Raw genomic sequence first — 22,176 nt, forward strand, 5'->3', positions numbered from 1 at the left:
GAGTCCCAACCGAGAACAACTTGCGATTTTTTTTTTCGCAGTTGTTTAAAATTACACCTATACATGTTCCAGTTATAATCTAGTTATTGTCTATTATTCTATCATGACAATAACAATTACTATCAACACTGCAGTACCCACTGCTTACTTGGACTCGAATTCAACCCTGGCCATCAGGCGCAAGCTCCGTGGTCTAGAGGTATGATGCCAGGCTAGTGATCTGGAGATCGTGGGTTCGAGTCCCACCCGAGAACAACTTGCGATTTTTTTCGCAGTTGTTTTCAAATGTACTGAGTATTCGGTACATTTCCACGTCAGGTAGGGCAAAATTACACCTATTCATATTTTCTGTACACCGCTAACAGTCATTCTGACTACGACTGCTTGTTGGTAGTCTAAATTTAAGGACTATAAAATTGTTGTTACAGGTGCAAGTGAAATTTGGTTCAGTCTCTTGTAGATCAAAACATTACTATTATTCAATAAGCAGTTTATCAAGTGTTGCAACCACTGACAATGAATACATTATCTAGGGTTATTATATTTTTAATAATTATAAATTTCAAAACTAAATCTTTCAATTAAATTATAGATATTTATAATCATAAAACAAAATCTACAGATGAACTTAGTTTAAACATGTATAATAAAAAAACAATAAAGTTTAAGTCTTATAAAACAAGTCTTATGATTATTATACACAAAATAAAGCTTTTAATAAATAATATCAACCTTCAGATATAAGTATAGTTTATTATACTCAATAAGCAACAAGGAGGAAAACTGTTTCAATGTGTTGCAACAGCTTCATTTGGCTTCTCATCTTGGAAGACTGCTCTAGCTGCAGCAGTGACCATCTTCGCAGCTGTTCCGTCAACTTGATCCAGCAAGAATTTACTGATAGTTGAAATGCATGTGTCCATATCTTCCTTGATATCCAAGATTCGGCTAGAGTTAATAGCGGATATTTCTTCAAAGCGGGCAAGCTCATTTTCATTGTACATGCCACGAATTTTGTAGTATTGGATCAGCATGTTGTGTAAACGAGTTTGTAGTCCATTTAACTGAAATAATGATAAATTTTGTGTAAGGCCACAAACAGCATTAATGAATTGGTTAACAAAATACTTTAAGCATTCTAGAGAAACCGAGCTACTAAAATTATTTTAAGTTTACGCGAGCCTCCTGAAAATCGATACGGTTTCTGGCCCTCCCGCAATCAAGCTAAAAACTTTACAGAAACAACTCTGCAAATTCAATGTTTTTGCATTGGTGTACATTTTCAACCACAAATACATTCACAAGTTTATATTAGTATTTATTTGACCATCAAACACATATACAATTGTAATACAATTATTAGTTAACTACTGTATTATTTCAAAGAAATGCCACGGACAATTTAAAAAAAAAACCAGAAACAGCTATGTTTACCAGCACTTTCAAGCACCCCTGCCACCATGGCCAATAGATTTGATTTGATATAATAAGCTCTTTAAAATAATATGAAACAGAAACAAATGAACATGAACTGATCAAATCACAATAAGAGCATATCAGAGATTAGGTATCCCCAAATAATTGATTTATAAAATAGGTCAGAGAATGGTAAACTAGACATTCTTGCATACACACACACAAGTACATAATATTGTAACTGTTCCACATACAGTAGGAACCAAAACAGTGATAATACCTGTTTATGGTCTTTGAGACTTGATTCCATCTTGATTCGATCTTCAAAGTGGTTCATTAGTTTGCTCTTAATGCTGTACATTCGTTGTTGTTTAGCACGGTACTCCGACGCCAGCTTTTTGTTTTCTGTTAATCTCCCATGAAGTTGGATCTTAAAAGTAAAAATAACATATCATTAAAGCACAGCTCTGGAAGAAAAAAATGTTTGGTGGTATAAAGTAATAATTTGGGATTGCTCATAAAATAGAAACTTTTGAATATTTAAAAGCTTGGGAAAAGGGGAACATTACACCCCCTTTTCCCCCAGTTTCACCAAAAATATCTTCTAGAAGCCAATTGGAATTATTTAAGCATGAAGATATACTATCATTTTGGGTTTTTTTTATAATTCCTTCAAAGTAAAAATGTTGGTGTTATTCACATATTTTCATGTTTGGTTTTTTCCCAAATTAAAAGAAAAGCCATTGATTTTGAAGTTTCCTAATTTTTTTTTGCACAGGAATTTCCTGTTTATTTTTAAATGGGATTATAAAAAAGAATCAAAACCAATAGTTTTATCATCATTCCAACTGAATTTGTTCAAAGATAGATATACTTTTTTGCACAATGTATGCATGTATGTATTTGTGCATGTACCAATATTGTATTTTGCAATTTGTTTTTTGGCAAATAAAGAATAAAATTAAGGTTACAGAAAACTAAATGTGTTAATTTTAACTGTAATTACTGACAAATACTACCTTTCGCTGACAGTCTATTATGCAATCTTTATTATCACCATTTTCAAATAGAACAGACCATCAGTAAAAAGTAGTGTTAATCAAAGAATTGTATTTAGTTTTTTTATTAAACACAATATCGTCATAGTTGTCATAATCTAACTACAATACTGCTAAAAGAATTATCATTATTATTAAAATATTATTATTAGCACTCTAACAATATTTAAATTGATACATAACCAACAATACATTAAAAAAGCTAGCAATACATTCAAACAAGTTTGATCATGCATAATCAATTGCTTAATACTAACAGCATTTTTGTAGTGCATTGTAGCTTGACATTAGGTGTGGCAGACTTGACATGAGAAGTATATAGAGCATTATGTATGCATTGACGTGAACATTAAATAATTGTTTCATGCTTTTTGAACCCGATTGTTAATTTTTATTTTGTCTTTTGTATCAACATTTAGATATTTTACATTTTAAGACAGTTTCTGTGTATGTGCAATTTAACTGATTTTATTTTAATTGTGAACAAAAGTATATTGTATTGTATTGAATTCAAAGAATACAATGAAGGCTGTTCATATTGGTGGTTGTAGGGAAAAGTATTTTATTGCCCATGTCTCTCTACACCTATGAGTGTCAAAGTGCTTTTTTTAAAACATGTTAAAGGTAATTTACAAATTACTCAAATTCAGCCCTCGAAATTGGGACGATAAGTCCTCTGCAAAAAATTGCCGACGTAAATTGCACTCGCCTCGGCACTACGTCGGCAATTTGCATTTTTTAGTGTCTCTCTAACTTATGCCCTAACTACAGCTAAAAGGGATTATCTATCATCGAAACTACATCAAACAACAGCTACAGAACAAAAGCTCACCTGACTAGGCCTAAACGTCGATCAAGTTCTAGACCTACCTATTTAACTATCTAGCAAGGGTTTGCCCTAAGCCAAGAAAGCATCTTTCCCTTCAACGCCACCATTGAGCTTAACATGTGTTTGCTCTCTTCATTAATGACGTAATGTTTATAGTTCGTACCATTCTGAAGCAGGTAAAACAAATTGCTAACAATATTTAATTTCTTTGTATATTGAAGTTTATTTCGTAAAAACGGCAACATTAAAACATATGGTAATATTATATTAATACTAATAGTATAAGTTAACCATTAATTTTACGGCTGCTTTAAAATGAACATATGTCACAGTATAGAGTACCCAGGCCGGAATCTACCAAAAATCTTCCACGCCCTCATCGTTCGCCGCTGCCTGCCACAACAACATGCTTGGCCATTGTGTTTACAGCATGCATGAATACATCAGCTTGACTGTGGTAATTCCTGGTTTGTAAGCACGTCTTACTTGGCGTTATTAAATTAGTTACATTACACGATTAAAATAAATGTTTAATTTTAATTTACACACAATAATAAACTCAAAAATGTTAACATTCTGTGGGCATACAAGCTGAAATTTCTTTAGCCCACTTGCTAGGCCTATAAAAAAGGAGCCTCGGCAACTTGGTGCCGTGGTAAGCTTGCTAATTGTCGGCAATTACCTCGGCATTGCCGAATGCGATGCTAATTTTGAGGGCTGCAAATTAAAGGTGAAGTTACTCTATCAGTAAGATACCTGGATAAAGGCTAAATGTTCGCTGAAAAGGCACACAACCCTTAAAGTATACCACATTCCCCTCAGCATGCCTAATAACAAAACCACACCATGGTCAATGGGTGTGCACATGTAATTTCCCTCATTGCCTCTTGTTGGCACACTGATAGTTGTTTGTTTCAGGGTTCCAAGTTGAAAAAATTCACTTTCTGAAGAACTGGTTAAATGAGCTTAAAAAATCTACAGGCATACTCGCCTAAGTCGAATGTGCCCAAGTCAAAAAAATTGTCAAAGTCGAAATTATTATCATGTCACTTCATCTTCACTATATTTACAATGGTTAATATTTGCTCTAACTCGAATAAATTTAAGTCGCATAAAAACGGAAGTCGAACATATTTTACATGTTAAATTGATCTGTTTTCCATTACAGTAATTGTTAGTCCGTAATTCGAAGTCAAAATTTTGATGTAAAACTTCAATCATTTTAAGCTTGCGCCGCTTTACCAACATCGCTGTGAACGTCAACAAGTGACTCATACATTTGGCAATGCAGAAATTCACATGCTAAGTAAGCCCGACAAGTGACTCGTGTTTACATTGCATAGCGGTACTTTGTGTAGTTTATTTTACATGCGACTCAATTCACATTTCTCACTATTGTTCAGACATGTGGTAACGTCGACAAGCGACTATTGTTTAAGCACTGTTTCAGGTTTTGTTAGTTCTTTTTTAAATACAGTAAATTGAATTGTATTGTAAGATACGTACAGTAATTGTAAAATAATTGTCTTATGGAATTTAGGTATAGGAAATAACCCATCATATAAAACAAATGTGCTACTGTAGTTTTATCTTCATCCCGATCTTTGTTGCATACAAACTATCTGCAGAGGATGGCCTGCTCTCCTCGCGGTGCAGCGAGAAGCAAGCACGTGCATGAGTAGTGGGCGATTTCTGAATGGTTCATTTTGTGGCAGGGTATACACATCTGGTTTACTTACGATTAATGCACGTGTTGAAATATATATATTAAAGACTTTCACCTTAAAACGTGTTTGCTTGATGGCCATGCAAAAATAAGTTATTAATTGTTACGGTAGTTTATCAAATATAAATATGATTAAGCTTTAATTCAAAGTATTGATTGATTCCTCTTTATAATGTATTTAAAATAATGGCATAGAAGCAGTTAACAATATTTAAATATACTGTAATAATAGAAAAATTAATGTAATGTATTGCTACTCTGAAGAATACTGCTTTCAAGGTAAGTTTAGGTAGCCTAGGCTTTTCATTCAAGGCCAAATGGGCGGTCAACATTGTGCGTGTACCTTCAGTGCGTGTTAATTATGTTCGGCTCTCCGTAAGGCCTACCTCTCCAAGTCAAGTTGCTATTGTGATAAATCGAATAAAATTCGACTTTGCTTTAGTCGAATTTAATCTAAGTCGAACTATATTTCAGTGGCACTTTAGATTTGACTTAGGCGAGTTTGACTGTAATCTTATTTTGCAGCGTGTGGTAATATCAATCACCAGAGGGCTTCAGAAAGTCATAGATAATGCAGCATTAAAAATATGCAAATGTCATGTATTTATGGAAGAAGTGTAACTTTCGGGTCGCTCCAAATCTGGAAAACTTCCGCGACTGTATAACCACAAACCATTAAAGATTAGGACAAAGGAGAAACTAATTATTTGAAATGACAATCTACTTACTTCAAGGTCATACAGCACTTTGTGACGTTCTCTCATATGATCACCATGACGAGTTTTACGATCATCTATCTGCTGAGATATGTCATCCAGAGATGACTTCAAACCATCTTGCATCTTCTGGCCCGTCTCCAATTTGATTGATATCTCGTTCATCTCCTCCCTGAAGTAAATTTTTAAAAACCATTACATATGGAGTGGAGCTATGGCTTTGGTGGATGCAGGCGTAATGCCCAGCATGCTTTATTTCTCACAACTAAAAACACTCCACTCAAGTTTCATAAAGATAACTGATTATTAACCCATTAAACCTGCTACATAGACCAAAGATTACTGGATTAATACACAACAAATATAATAGCAAAACATACGCTAATTCGCAAATAACATCCTCTGTAGTAGTGATGACCCGATTCATATATTTGGCAGACTGCTCCATTTCATCCAGCTTGTTATTTATGAGGTCTGTGCGATATTGCATATGATCCAAGTGCTTTGCTTTGTTTAGGTTCTCAGTCTGAAAAAAAAAAAGAATTTTAAATAAGTTAGATTAAGCATATATTATAAGTAAATCACAAAATAAAATTAATAATAATAATAATGATAATAATAATAGTTAAAAAATAATAATGTTTGGCATTTAAATAGTACTTTCAGTAATAGCATGAGAGAGCCTACTATTATAGTAACCTGGTCGTTTGGAAACAGCAACGCCTTCCTTTTCGGGGAGTATTCTTATTCAACAGTAATTGCTGCATCCAACATCTTACCTCCAATTTTTTCTTATTTGGCTTGAGCCTACCAATGGTACTTTTCAGATTTTCATTGACATCCAATGTTTGCTTCTTTGAATTGGCAATGGCTGCTTGCAGTCTCTGGTTGGCCTAGTTTAAGATAAAAATTGAGTTGTTTTGTTTTTTTTAAAGCCACCATTCAACTTTTGCTAGAATGCTAATATTGTATTTTCTAATAACATCACATATCATATTACATTTCTATTCTAGAGTGTGCATCCTCACTGTTTTAAGGTAGATATGTTGTAGCCAAGCACAATTTTATGTACACCTGAAGTTGATATCAACATGACTTCTTCAGGCTATGTGAGCAAGCATTCTTTGTTTTAACATTGTGGACAACGCCCTCTGGTGCCAGCTCTTTTCCTGTTAGGATTCCTAATAACATAACACATATCATATTACATTTTTATTCTAAAGTGTGCATAAAGATAAAAGAAGACAGGATGCTTCGGAGACCATGAAGGGCAATATTGGTGTGTAGCAGGGGTTTAGCCAGAAAAAAAAAATAGGCCGTCCAAAATCGAAGCCATTGGGCATGGCACTGAGCCGATGGGCGGGCCACGCCCATCTTTGGGAATCCCCACACAATATTGGTACAAAAGCAATGTACATTCAATCAATAAATGTTGTTTTATCAAACTTAAATATGATTTTTAACTTTAGTTTAAAGTAACATTTGATAGATTTGAAAATTATCAAGAATTTGCTAAAGGTAGACCAGGCCCAAACCTTACAGCAGGCTCAGAGAGCACCTGGTACACCCAAAAGACAGAGTCGAATAAAGAAAACACATGTGGAGCTATTTACAAAATTGGATGCCGAAACTGCGACTCCATGTACATTTGGGGAAGACTCCAAAAAAGCGTTCACGCAATGCCTCGAACAACGGATGCTAGCTCACATAACCTGGCGAAGTCATGTTGATAACACAGACGCAAGCTTGCAGTAAGTTTACATCAAATTGTGCTTGTTTGTTATTGAATGAACAATTCTACAATCATTATTAGCAAACCAGATGAAAATATTCATATATATATTTTAACGATTAAGTAAATTACTTCTTGAACTCTGGCACAGCTGTTGTGGGTATACTTTGCAAATAATATGATCCCATAGCAGTTGATTGGATTTTATGGCTTCAATAATTCTGTATTTATTTAATTTTGTGGTTATAAATTACATAAAAAATAATCTTGAAATGTGTCGTGTAGGAAACCAATGGCCGAAGGCCTTAGTTCCTATTTAATTTTATGTTAGGCTTAATCTTTTTTTTTATGGAATCTTTTTTTTTATGGACAAGAGTTACTGTCTATTAAAATGAGCTGTGCTGTCCTAAATTAGACTTCACCGCAATACTGCAAATGATTTTGGAACTTAATATTGAAAAATCTTTTTAAAAAATCCACAACATCCATACACTACCTGAACTTTTTCAGAGTGCATCTGACGAAGTTCTTTTACTTCAGCTAAAATTACAGCAACTGCATTTTCTAGCTCTGTAGCCTTCTTGGACACCTTTGCCTTCTTCTTTCTTGCCTCCACACGCTGCTTCTGCAGGTCAGTTGTGTCAGATGCTATTCTGGCTTGAAGGACGGTTCTAGAGTGAGTCTCTTCCTTAAGCTGTTTCCTTAGCGTATCGGAGGTTCCCTGAAAAATAATATGTCTAAAGATATGCAAACAACACATAGCTAAATACAAAAATAAAAGGACCAAACAAGCTTATGTCAAACAACAGTCAAGATATTAAATGGGTTGATTGATTGATTGCATTGATAAATTTACATTGTTTACTTTGAATTTATCAGCAGAGTGGGTCCAGGAATTCATGAGAGATGGAGCCCAGTGAGGGGGTCCAGTACCGTAGAAAAATATTTTTCATTGGGGGGATGATTGGCGTGTTAGCCAGTGTCGTAACAGGCGCGGGGCAGGGGGAAAACTGCCCCTCCCCTGACGGTTTTTACCGGGCCGACCAAGTCGTCGTACCGGGCTGGGTAATAAGAGAAAAGAAAGAGGGGAGAGGGAGGGAAAGAGAAAGTGCCTAAAATTCTCAAATTCTTTGCGCGCATATCTTGTTACGGTAGGACAATTTCCTCTATAAATTGCACATTTTAGATAGTTTTCATCAATTCCGACGAAATTAGAATTAAAAACACAAAAATATTTTGCGTGCTTGGCGCGCATTTTTTAGGGCTTTTTTAGTTTTATCCTTTTTAAGTTATTTAAACACATAATAGTCCCAAACTCAAGAAAGACAAATTTAAGATAGATCATTTTAACTTAAAAGAAGGGCCTCAATGTGTATAGATGGTGAAAGAATGTGTTTGTAATAAATACAACCACGATGAAAATGCTTATATTTAGTTTCAAACACACGTGTGTGGCCTATATTATAAATAAGATAAGCCCTATGTCATATTGTTTTCTATATGGGGAGTGGGGTAGGTGGGGTGGGTATGGTAAATTACTAACCGGGAAATGAGGATTGTATGTTATTATTATTATTATTATCATTATTATTGTTGTTGTTGTTGTTGTTATTATGTTGTGATGATGTTGTTTGTACTGTTCTTTAATTTTATTAAAGAGGGCCCTGAATGTCAGTTAACCTACTGGGCTAAACTAGAAGGGTTACCCTCTTTAAAGATGGTTGAAATAAAAAATTAAAAAAAAATATACCCACTCTGACCCAAGACCCCTGTTACGCGCTTGGTGTTAGCGCTAATGTGTGCCCTTGTGCGGAAGGGGGATGTGCCCCCCCTCTGAAGCTTATTTTTGCAAAATAAATTGATGCAATTTGCTGTTATAGGACTAATCAATAAATTCCTCATCAAGCGATATAACCTTAAACATTCTTGGAATTGATATAACATTACTGATGTCGTACACACCCTTCAGTGTGAAATGTGGCACTCTTTGCAAGCACATCTAACATCTAAGAAGAGCTTAGATTGGTACCAGATAAAATAATTTTGTTATCAACATTAATACATTATGCTAATTTTTATCTTTGTAAGCTCATAAGACAGTGCAAATTATTTCTGTGACAGTCTTTTGAAGTGTGTAATTTTAACCCATACATAGTCAAAATATTGGGGGGGATGATTCAATGGACCATCCCCCCCTTGTCAAATATTGGGGGGATATATCCCCTCCATCCCCCCCCCCCCGAGATCTACGCCTATGAGGGGGTCAGTGGTGGATTTAAAATTGTTTTTTAAAATTAAATAAAGAAAATTATATCCAAATTTTAAGTCTGAGAGTAATAATAATAATAATGGTCGACTTATAGAGCGCATATCATAGAGACCTCTATGCGCTTAACATAAATGAGAATACAAATATAATGATAATTAACTAATCCTACTCCTCAAACTAAGCATGGTTTGGCCGTTGGCTCCGAGGAGTTCATCCACCCTTTGTGCAATTTCCGGCCATCTAGAGGTGCCCTAATCACAAACCATGGTGGGGCTGAGATGGTATAGGTCCTCTATCTGTGAAAGTACCTCCATGGGCCCCCTTTATTTCGAATTCCTGGATCCGCCACTTGGGCTTTTACAAATGAAGGATCCAAACCATATCAGTCTCACCATGGTTAGGGCTATGGCAAAAAACTTTAAGGATATGGCAACTCCAGAGGAACAGAAATGGAAATACCACGCTTAAACTTAAATGTAATTTTCCATTTTCCCCCTCTTTTTCTCAATTACTGATTATTGAAGAGGTAGAGGGTGACCAGGGATGTATATAGGGGGGGGGGGAACCGTGTCAGCCCCAGCCCCTTCTTGGAAAGTAAAAAAAAAAAGGGGAAAAAAAGAAAGAAAAAGAAAAAATGATTGCCTAAATCGCCTCAGAGGATATTTTCGGGGGTCTAGAAAACAAAAATTTCCCCCGGACTCTGTAGGGTAGTGTTATCTCAATCTGACCCACTTTCGGCTCCCTTTCGAAGATCTCTGGATCCGCCCCTGGCGACGGCCAACTGGGCCCCACTTGATCTGCCCCTGATCAGTGTGTTGTAAACTTGACAGAATATAAAAACATGGTTTACCTGAAGGTTGTCTTCAGTCAGCCTAGCCTTGTCCTCCTCTCCTGAGAGTTTATTTTTCATTGCTGTGTGAATCACTTTGATTTTCTCAAACTCTTCATCAACTACCTTCAGTTGAGTGTCAACTTTTTCAAACTCTCGTCTTATCCTCTCAGAATTTTTGGTATTTGCAACTTTCTGTTTGTCACTATAAAAAAAACCCACCAAAATTCAGATGTCTTAGTAGATTATAAGTAAACAACGAAATACGCAGCTAGATAGAGCACACCTTTGTAAAATATTTGTAAAATATGGTGAAAATAAGAACACAAGTTACACAAAGTACAAACAGTTACATGTGATTGACACTCAGCTAACACATTGACATAGTTATCAAATAACTAAACCAGATGGTCTGAAATGACACTCTTATAGATTAAACTGGTACTGGTAATGGTATGGGCATTTATAATGCACCTCTTCCTTGAGGTTATAAAGTGCAGTTCTTTTCCCTGGTCATTAGGTCCACATGCTAAGTGTTGCTGCTGGTAATCAGCGCAGGAGCAGGCAACACCACCAGGTACCCATTTATACTCCTGGATGAAGAGAAGCACTGCAGATAAAGTGTCTTGTTCAAGGACACAAGCGAAATGCTCAGCGAGGGATTGAAACGCCGACCTTGAGGTTGGGAAAACAAACCATTCCCGCTACACCAAACCGCCTCTTCAAATTTTATTGTACTTTTTTTCTCCATTTATTCTTTAATTTTAAAAAATTAAGGGATTCTGGGCATGTTTCCCACTCCTCACACCAACAAGAATCAGACCATGGTATACTAACTAGAAAAATAAATTAAATGAATCAGATGCACCCTTCAAATTGATTCTTCTTATCTATTTCCTGATTCTACTAACCTTCCTCTCAGTTTTTCTCTGATGTCTTCATTCTCCATTAGTAGTTCCTTTGATCTTTGCTGCATATGTCGTAGCTGTTGTAACGTCTCTTTCTCCAACTTCTCATTCCCTTCGCATACCTTTTCAATCTTCTTTTTCTAAATAAATTACACAATTCTTACAACTTCAATATGTTTATTACTAAAAAAAAAAAAATTCTAAAAAAAAAATTATTATTGGCCAAATGTGATCACTCTAGCAAAAATACACTCTTTATTAGATTTTTCTAGTGATCAAAATATTGTTAAAATCAGATAATAAAATGGTGATGATATGATCATTTATATTTTCAGTTCTGACAAAACAATTTTTTAAATACACTAATTTCTATGTTAAAGTAAAAGTAGTGATAATTTTTATGTTAATTCGAAATGAGCAAGTTAATTTTGTTGGTGTTTTTCATGGGGAAATACATCTTTAATCGTCTACTATAAAACTAATACCAACTACTGTACTAGCAATAAACAATTCTATAATCAGCTTTTATTTTATAGTGTTTTTTTTACTGAAAATGACAATCAATCACTGCCTACCGTTTCATCAATTTTGTTAATAATAGTGTAATTATCATCAGATAACTTTCTGTGCTCATACTCTGCATCTACTATTTTCTCCTGTATTTTCTTCACCTTTTTGGTTGTCATTTTTTCTGATGCTTTTGCATTTTGATTTTTTGTTTCTGAAATATAATATTGTGAGCTATCAGCATATATATTAACACAACAAAAACAACGCAAATAACAACTAGTTACTGTATATACTACATGCATATTTGTACACCAGAACATTTTGGCTTTTCCTCATTGAATAACAAGAGGGCCACCATCGTACAGCAGAGAGTTCTAACAATTGCGCTATGGAACTCACCTTTGTTCAAACACAGAAAACTGCAGAGAATCCAAGAAAATTTGCAGGTGTGGGACTTTTAAAAACCATGCCCCTGCAAATTTCTCTTTGTAACTGTCCCAAAATGCATCAGTTTGGGCTGAATTTATATTGGTCTGAAGTGACTGATATTCACAAAACCAAACCTATTTTAAGTACTGCAGATGAAGGATGTTTAGTAAAGAGCTACTAAAGACAGAAATAGACTACATATATTTTCAATAATAGGCAATACATTTATGCATGAAATTTTGGCCGTTAAGCGTGAGACTGCAAGACAGACCCCAAATGCTTGAATATTATGCTTGCTAACTGGAGGGGGGGGGGGTTAAAAAAGTCATGTGCAAAAGCATAGGGCAAAATGTCAGAATTACCAGTAAAGAAAAGAAATATGAACAAAAACAATGACTTTCTGGTAAAGCAAATAGTAAAACAAAAACAATATTTCATTTATATAATTACTGTACAGTCGACCTTCCCATTTACGAACTTCTCATTTACGAACCTTCTATTTTACAAACGTTCAGCCGATGACGTCATCACTAGATTTACTCATCTAATTTTTGATGTTTTTATTTAATTTAAGAAAAATGAATTACAAAGGTCATTAAAAATGCATTATAGTACTGTACTAGTTATACAGTACATTCCATAACATACTACTTTAGGCTTAGAAAAGTCAAACCAATACATGATGTAAAATAATCAAAACTAGCCGAAATTCAGGCAGGCAGTGCATGCTGCTGCTAGGCCTACCTTGTCAAGGCTAAGGGCAAGGCTGGGCAGCCTATACCAGGGGGGGGGGGCCTACTCTACCCTGTCTTATGGTTACCTGCAGTCTAAATGGAATGTAAATCAAATCAGCTAGTCCCGAGTATAAATGTATGGTAACATATAATCTTTTATCCTTTTAATAAATCACTGTTTGGATATTCAATAAGCATCTGTATTATTTGTTTTTCACTGTCAAAAAACAATTAGCAAGCTGCTATATTTTAAGAAGATGACATCGGCAATTACCCATCATTCAATGCTACAGGTACCAAAACCACATGTTTGGAAGTCAGGAAGGTCGAAAAAAATAGGAACAGTTTCTTTTTTTTTTAAATTATACAAAAATACCTTGACTAAATTAAATAAATAATAAGCCCAGTGCTTTTAATACAAATTGATATCAATGTTTGTTTACTAATTTGCTACAAATTACGGAGAGAGGCCTAGCTAAAGTTAGCAGAGCTGCTGCTAGGCCACAAAAACAATGACTTTCTGGTAAAGCAAATAGTAAAACAAAAACAATATTTCATTTATATAATTACTGTACAGTCGACCTTCCCATTTACAAACTTCTCATTTACGAACCTTCTATTTTACAAACGTTCAGCCGATGACGTCATCACTAGATTTACTCATCTAATTTTTGATATTTTTATTTAATTTAACAAAAATGAATTACAAAGGTCATTAAAAATGCATTATAGTACTGTACTAGTTATACAGTACATTCCATAACATACTACTTTAGGCTTAGAAAAGTCAAACCAACACATGATGTAAAATAATCAAAACTAGCCGAAATTCAGGCAGGCAGTGCATGCTGCTGCTAGGCCTACCTTGTCAAGGCTAAGGGCAAGGCTGGGCAGCCTATACCAGGGGGGGGGGCCTACTCTACCCTGTCTTATGGTTACCTGCGGTCTAAATGGAATGTAAATCGAATCAGCTAGTCCCGAGTATAAATGTATGGTAACATATAATCTTTTATCCTTTTAATAAATCACTGTTCGGATATTCAATAAGCATCTGTATTATTTGTTTTTCACGGTCAAAAAATGATTAGCAAGCTGCTCTATTTTAAGAAGATGACATCGGCAATTACCCATCATTCAATGCTACCAAAACCACATGTTTGGAAGTCAGGAAGGTCGAAAAAAATAGGAACAGTTTCTTTTTTTTTTAAATTATACAAAAATACCTTGACTAAATTAAATAAATAATAAGCCCAGTGCTTTTAATACAAATTGATATCAATGTTTGTTTACTAATTTGCTACAAATTACGGAGAGAGGCCTAGCTAAAGTTAGCAGAGCTGCTGCTAGGCCCAGCTAAACCGGTACCACCACTGTATGTTGAACATTCAGCCTATTAGTGACATGGAAGATTAGGTCGGTCTATTCATGGAACGATTTCCTTAGCCTATTATAAATCGATATTTAATATATTAGTTTGTCTTGCATTAACATTTAATTGATTCTTGAACGATTTCTATAAATGTCTATTGAACACTTAAATGCAAAATTAAGCCTAGATGTTGGTAGGCAGGCCTAGTTATAGGCTACAACTTGACGCTTTTAAACTTGAGGGCGCTATTCTTACAAACTTCTTATTTACAAATTTTCTCAATTACGAACTGCTTTCAACCCAAGGTGTACGTAAATCGGAAGGTCGACTGTACCATTTATAATAAATGCAGTAACTAATCTTTTTTCTTAACTTACCCAGCACTATTTTTTCCTGTTTGTTAGCATCAATCTTTACCCTCAAGTCATTGCAGTGATGGGAGTAAGTTAAATGTAAGGCTTTTGCTTCATCCAGCTCCAGACTGTGTGAAGAATGAAATCAATATATATATATAAGCAACAAAAAAATATGGAATTCTGAAAAACAAGTGACGATAATATTTTGTATATTTGGCATAATCGTATTAGTGATGCAATATATAAAAATACCAACCCATCAAAAATATCTTCCTTTTCAAATGTACACTCTGTTTATAATTATAAAAAAAATTAATTACTTTATCTCTCTCAAGGCATCTCGAACTGAATCTAGTTCTTTCTTGATATGAGCGCGTTCCATATTAGCCTTCCCATGGGCCTCCGCTGATTTATCTTGAGTACGTTTCAACTTGGCTTCTGTTTTCTGTAACTCTATAGTAGTCTGCGAGGTAAAATCAAATATCAATTCACACAAATAAGTGAAGATCTTTGTGGTTTATTAGTAAGAATTGACTAATTTAATTATTTATCAAGTATTTAGATTAGGATTGGATTGGAATATGAGAAGAACTATCTATACATCTGGTTTGTACTACAGAAGGTGCTATTTCTTTTATCTATTTAATTTTGAGCAGTAATTTAATTACTTATCAAGTATTCACATTAGTCAGGATGAACATGAGAAGAACTGTCTATAGTAGGGGTTCTCAACTATATCGCAATAGGGGCCAAAATTGTTCAGTGAATAAATTTGAAGGGCCAGAGCAAGATGAGTACAGTATGAGCCAGGTGATTGTTTGGGAGGGGTGTCCCCTTCCCAAATTAGACATTTTTTGAAAATACTTAGTTGCTAGACGCTCATACAGGGCATCTTGATGCAAGCTAGTTTCCCGTGTCGTATGGAACTACATGCAGCAGAGCACCGCCATGCTAACACGCTAGGCTGGCTAGACATGAAACATCAAGCGAGCGACTGTGTGAGACACAGAAAGTTGGCGTGTTATGGTCTCATTTCTTTGCTGTTTACTGCGATAGTTCTTCTGATCTGATTGATTAAATCACTACAATTAGTGGGGATATATATAGGCCTAGTCAGCAAAATTATTAAGGTTAGAAATGTAGGCCCAAGCCTAATGGAAAATACTATTTTCCGCCTGTTGAGAACCGTCTATAGGGTTGTTTTATACCATACAAGGTACTATTTTTTTAATCTATTCTGACTGAGTCAGAGTTTTAAATCATCGGACCAAATAATTCCCACAGGTCTTGGGTTAAGTTGCCGCAAGTCCTACTGTTTCTTTTATTATCCCTCTTTCAATCCTGCTACCTACCCTCACCTTCCTGCTCCCCATTCCCCTTCTTATTTTCTCTACAAAATTAAGCCGATTACCTACCTGTTCTTGAGCATTATCAATCAATGCCATGGCACCTCTCTCAAGCTCCAGCTTTTCTTCAACAAGAGGGCTAAACGAATCAAAAACAAAACAAAAATAATGCCTAATAATCACATATCATTAACCTTTTAGTAGGAGTAGGATTAGTTTGTTTTTAGGTTTAGATTACTGAAAGTATTAATTTCTTGGTTTTTATGTTTATGTTAAGTTCATAGAGGTCTCCATAATATGCGCAAAATTATTATTATTATTTTAGGAAGTTGAACTATGTAGCAAAGACAAGCCAAAGCAGTCACTCATCGCAAAAAAATTGATTTTTAATTATTAATACAGTGTTCAACAGTAAAATGAGAGCTATAAAAATGGTAAAAGAATCATTTAAATCCAACATTCCTTAAGAAGTTACAAGCATTTAAACATACAGCTGTTTCATGAACAATATTCAAGAAATCAGCCTTCAAAGTTCAGAAACCATCACCATATCGTTAAAAATTGTTGTTTTAACATTTAAAATGGGGAAAATAACAGCATAGCATGATATATAGACATATAAAGGTTAGTTTAGTGCAGTAAAATAGATTTCAAAGAATTTGACATTCCACCATGTTTTGGTCAATATCTCTGAAACAGGATTTGCGACGAGTGCCTGGTTTGGCTTGACTTTGTCACATATAATGATAATGAAAATAATAATAAAATTTCCTAGATTTTATGAGAGATATTTTCACCACAATATGACAGGTGACTTTATAGAGGATGGTAACAAAATGTACAGCACTTACCAATGCTTTGTCACAAAGCTTATGTCTTCCTTAAGTCGTGCATTTAGTGTCTGTGAAACTTCCACACGACCTTGGATGCGGTTTTGTTGCCGATTACGGTATGCACAATGCCATTTTAATTCGCTGATATCCAATGAACAGGCTTCATGTTCTGGATGGAAAATATTTGTTCAAATTTTTCAAGTTATCATTGTAATCTGTACTTAATTCTGTATGTAATAATTGCGATAAGATAAAATTAATAATAATATATAAACACTAAAAATGGTAATTAAAACATGAAATGAAAACAATATCTTTATCTTTAATGTTATCTTTAATTTATATGTTTTAATCTTCCTTCAGATATTGTACAGTCTTCATCAAATACATTACAAAATCAGTACAAATGATATTTATCATTTTATTGTTTATCTTGATATAAACTAACCATTTTGAACAGCCTTTGGCAGCTCTTGCATTCTATGATTGGCTAGTTTGTCAATCCGTTCCCGGAGCCAGATAACCCTTTGTTTCTCTTTATAAAATGTCTTTTCAGTATCCATACGGTCAGTCTCAAGTCGGCCTAACAGGGTCACAACTTCATCTATTACTACTTCTGCTCCAATATTTGGCACCTCTTCCTCTTCAATAACTGGTTCAGCATCTTTGGTTTCTGTCAATCAAAATTAAAATATTTTACACCATTAATGATCTCAGTATATATCACATATTTCAAAATGAAAATGTGTTGAAAACAAGCAAAACCAGTCACTCCTTGCAAATCATATTATTGTCGTCACGCTCAATCCTCCATATTATGCCTTCCATTTTACCGATTTTACACGTACATCTATGGCCCAATTTTGATAAAAATACATGTCTCCTTTAGATTTTATGTTCGAAATGTCAATTTTGGCAGTGTACAGTATTTCTTGAATTTGTATTTGTATTTGTTCGAATTTCAAAAAAAAAATGCCAACCCGACAACACAACATTTTCTTTTTTGGCCTTACAATGCTGTTAATAATGCCAATGACAACACCGTGACAGCAAATAAGAAACAAAACAGGGCTTGTACCTTGCATCATAATTGCTCCAATTCCTTGAATTGACAGATCTCTACTAATGGCCTCATTGGGAACCGACACCAGTGAAGAGCTTAGCCCATCAGGAACTGTCCTACTTGATGTTGAAGAAGATGCATCACAGTGATTTGAGCGACTTGCAAATCTTATCCGCCTTGATGCTAAGTAACAGTTAAAATGAACCTAAAATAGGAACTTGTATGGTCCTCATGCATTACATGATCACTAGACCCATAAATGGGCCAACATATTAAGATTTTCATTTGAACTTGACACACTTGGCAGGATTACTCCTATGTAAAAATGTCAGCCATTATTCTATCAGTCATTTTTTTTTTCATTTCATGGTTGTTATGACACTAAACCTGTAATTTGGAACAACCCAATTTGCATTGAATTTCCATACTAAAATTTTGAGACTACTGAAAGTAAAAACTGCACTGCAGTTTTTAAACTATGTGAAAAAAAGTTTTTAGCCTTCACTAACATCAGATAGAGCTCCACATTTACTATAATACTGTACTTATGAATATCTCACTAGTAATATGTATATTTAAGCACATCTAGGCCTAATGATGATTTTAAATGCATTACCTCTGTCATCAGTTGGTTTCCTAGGTGTAACAAGCTCAGGCACCTTGCTACTTGCCCGACTAACGCTAGACTTACGACTGAAAATCTCAAGTTCAACTTCTTTACTCCATTCCTCAAGGCGTTCCTGCAATTTGTGAAGGTTCTCTGCAGCTCTGTTGACACTATTAGAAGCAGGTTTGCGAAAGAACAGTGCCCTCTTTTTAAATATCATTTCATGAAGTCTTGGCCATCCCTCTGGAATCTGAAAATCTTCAAATGACATTTTTAATGTTAAAATGAGTATTAATTGTATCTCAAATAATAAAACTCAAATAAAGGTTGAAAAAAAATACCTTTTGCCTTCTGTACTGGTTGTACAGCATGCTGGTCTCCTTTACCAATTTGTTCACCTTTGGATTCATTTTCAATTGCTTCCATATATTTAGGTTCTATCAGTATAAAAAAAAGAAAATTATTATATTTAGTTTTACTTACCCATACACAAAAATAACAATTACCCAACAATTAAAAAGCATTTTACTAAATTCAAAGAAAACATTAACATGAAAGAAATAACATACCCAAACATACCTAATAAATGTAGTTGTTTATGTTGCCTGTATTAATGGCTTGAAAGACTGCCCAACATTGTATTTTTTAAAGCCTTGTCTACTGTAAATTCACTCAAAAAGTGTTCATTTTAACACAAGATTTAACATTTTAATGGGCGGCGGAAGTGGTCCGGAAACCGCCTGACCAATATTTTGCTAAGATAAATATACCTTTTATAATAAAAAATAATTTTTTTTCTATTTATTTTAGTGACATATTTTGTTAAATTGTTAATATTATTATTAAGTGCACTTATAAATGTGCATATCAAAGAGCAAATTAACTGCTGATGGCAATGGCGGATTCGGGAGGAGGCTGCCACCTCCCCTCCTACATTTTTCAAAATTATAACAAAATGGAGAAAAAATGGGATTAAAATTTAAGTCGGAGAGTACCATTTCCTGCCATCTAAAGGTGCTACAATTAGTTTTTTTTATATTACCTCAGCCCAAACTATGGTAGGGCTGCTCTTGGACCCTTTATCTTTGAAAGTCCCTCCCTGGGTCACCTCTGTTTCAAATTCCTGGATCCACCACCAGATGACACAAAGTTTAGCTATTGGTAAATGTAGTGTAAAAAAATTATGTATTAAATTAAGTCTGAGAGTGCCATTTCCCTCTAGAGGTGCCAAAATCATAATTTGTTCTTACCCCCAACCTTGGTGGGGCTGAGGCCTTGGCTCACTATTTGTGAAAGTCCCTCATTGACGCCCTTCCATATTGAATTTCTGGATTTTTTATTGGATGACACAAAGTTTTGCTAACTGGTAAATGTACAGTGTACGTTAATACAGTACTAGACTAGTTACGGTAGAAAAATTGCAGCCAATGCCAATGACAGTCAAATAGCCTCTTGTCTGTAAAGCCCTTTTCAGATAGACGTTGCCGCAATAATGCAGTAAGCATGCCGGCATAATAGCTGGTCTATACCCTTTCACACAGCGTCTTTGTAACCGCAATATTGTGGTAATCTTACGCTTTTCTGTCTAAAAGGGTCCTATAGAATGGCATAATAGTGGCGGTTTAAATACCATCCCGCAATTGTTTTCAACTTTAACCTTACTTGTTTATGCATAAATGCACATGCCAGCTTGATTGCCGCAATATCGAGTAAACCCTTTCAAACAGAGCAAGCCAGTAACCGTTATCGTAACTTTGCGGCAGCGGCAATATAACTAGGGTGCAAAGTGGCCTAAGGTAAGCCGGCATATTGGCATATTGACCCTTTCAGCAAAAAACCCACGCCGGCACGCTCCCCGCAATATTGCGGTTTTGCAGTTCTGTCAGAAAGGTGCTTAAGTCTCATATCCCATGTGCGATAATATTTTATTTCTAGTTCTAAATGCTTCATATCCTTTTGGCCAGCTTTTTTTTTGTAAAATTTGTATGCATCATATATTTTTTTAAAAATAAAATCCTTCAAGAAGCACCACTCTTGAATAGGCGCAGCTCTAGAATACTGTAAGCGCCGCACCAAATATATATTTTTACTAAGTGCTACTTATTATTCTATTTTGAATGAAACACTTTGAGAAAAGGGATTTTAAATACAATGTATAATGTTCAAAAGAGCACACTGAAGACACGTGCATATCTTTATAATATCTTTATTTATGATGATGTAGGGCCTATAATAGGCCTACCGAACTATGGGAACATGTGAGATAAGTAACATGGGAATAAGCATGGGAAGCGCCACGCCAATATTTTATTAATAAGTCTTAAATAAGCGCTGCACTGAAGCCTCTAAAAATGTTATAAGCATGTGGTGCACATTTAAGGATTTACAGAAAGTAGTATGAAGTTCTTACAATTGGTAAGAAAGTAATAATTTTATATACTAAATAAACTAAATTTATTTTTTTTTTAAATGACCAAAGCAAATCAAACTCAAGTTTTTTCAACACAGGCAGTATCTTTAGTAAGAAAAATTTATTGTTTAAAAAAAACTTTGTGTATCAATAATATTTACATACTTTGGTTACTGGTTGATACGGCTCCATTATTAAATGGTGGCTCTGATGATACAGTGATGCTGATGACATCAGGTGACTGGATTCCTAAGTGAGATACTCCATCTGATTCTGTGATAAACACCTCTGTATCCCCAGGCTCTAACAACTCTGTGTTCCCACCGGCTGATACAAGGGTCTTTAGAGTAGAATTGGAAGAGTTAGGCTGATCCATAGGCTAACAGAGTTCCTGCAAGTATTGTGTAAATTTCTTCTTTATATCTTTGTGTTGTATGAATGCATAAATGTAAAAAAAAAACATAGGCCTACCTGTATGGCTAGTGAATAATGAAATTAAGCTTACTTTTCAAAGGATTTATCATCACCAATACCAAGAAGACACAAACTTTAAAAAAATCATATATGTCCAATTTTTTTTTCTTTGAAATTTTGATTATTACATTGACTTATACCTTTTCACATTATTATTAAGAGTGCAACTACATTTTTTTTTAGGGTCATCCATTATTTTAATCATTTTCACAAGAGTACAAAACATGCTCTTTTTGCTGACACCCCAATCCCCACCACAGTGGAAGAGTACTGTACATGGTAAAATGATTTTCTTTCCCAGTGTGTGTTTAGCAGGGTATGTATAGGCCTAAATACACACACACATATATACCAAGTTGGGGGCGCTACATATTATGGCACCATTCGTGTTATAATTTTAGATTATTATTGTTAGGCCTAAAGTATAATTAAGAAGTTATAATTGGTGATCCGCTAACACTAGCGGATCACCTATTGTTATTGTCAGGATCATCATCATCATCTTCATCTTCTTTTTTTTATTCTTCTTTCTTTCTCCCCTTTTCTGTTCGCACGATATCTC

General features: G+C 34.8%; 1 protein-coding gene across 2 annotated transcripts in view; it reads right to left on the reverse strand.

The window, feature by feature from the left end:
- Positions 1-213: 213 nt before the first annotated feature.
- LOC117122266 (coiled-coil domain-containing protein 178-like) overlaps positions 214-22,176 on the reverse strand; it is a 27,200-nt gene continuing 5,237 nt past the window's right edge. Inside the window, exons 2-19 of one of the 2 annotated variants that reach the window (XM_033267802.1) lie at positions 21,306-21,531; positions 19,072-19,167; positions 18,740-18,988; positions 18,139-18,306; positions 17,509-17,724; positions 17,079-17,229; positions 16,297-16,366; positions 15,202-15,344; positions 14,903-15,006; positions 12,059-12,204; positions 11,487-11,623; positions 10,597-10,780; positions 7,974-8,198; positions 6,525-6,638; positions 6,126-6,271; positions 5,758-5,917; positions 1,697-1,846; positions 214-1,064 (exon numbers count right to left, since the gene is read on the reverse strand). In XM_033267802.1, the coding sequence (XP_033123693.1) occupies positions 789-1,064; positions 1,697-1,846; positions 5,758-5,917; positions 6,126-6,271; positions 6,525-6,638; positions 7,974-8,198; positions 10,597-10,780; positions 11,487-11,623; positions 12,059-12,204; positions 14,903-15,006; positions 15,202-15,344; positions 16,297-16,366; positions 17,079-17,229; positions 17,509-17,724; positions 18,139-18,306; positions 18,740-18,988; positions 19,072-19,167; positions 21,306-21,516 (2,946 nt within the window). In that variant the 5' untranslated portion in view covers positions 21,517-21,531 and the 3' untranslated portion in view covers positions 214-788. Of the gene's footprint in view, positions 1,065-1,696; positions 1,847-5,757; positions 5,918-6,125; positions 6,272-6,524; positions 6,639-7,973; positions 8,199-10,596; positions 10,781-11,486; positions 11,624-12,058; positions 12,205-14,902; positions 15,007-15,201; positions 15,345-16,296; positions 16,367-17,078; positions 17,230-17,508; positions 17,734-18,138; positions 18,307-18,739; positions 18,989-19,071; positions 19,168-21,305; positions 21,532-22,176 lie in introns of both variants that reach the window. The other variant, XM_033267801.1, reaches the window with a different exon arrangement.

The sequence above is a fragment of the Anneissia japonica genome, unplaced genomic scaffold (assembly GCF_011630105.1).
Source record: "Anneissia japonica isolate Jap-2015-1 unplaced genomic scaffold, ASM1163010v1 scaffold287708_len1499824_cov190, whole genome shotgun sequence".
In the NCBI taxonomy this organism is placed as follows: Eukaryota; Metazoa; Echinodermata; class Crinoidea; order Comatulida; family Comatulidae; genus Anneissia; species Anneissia japonica.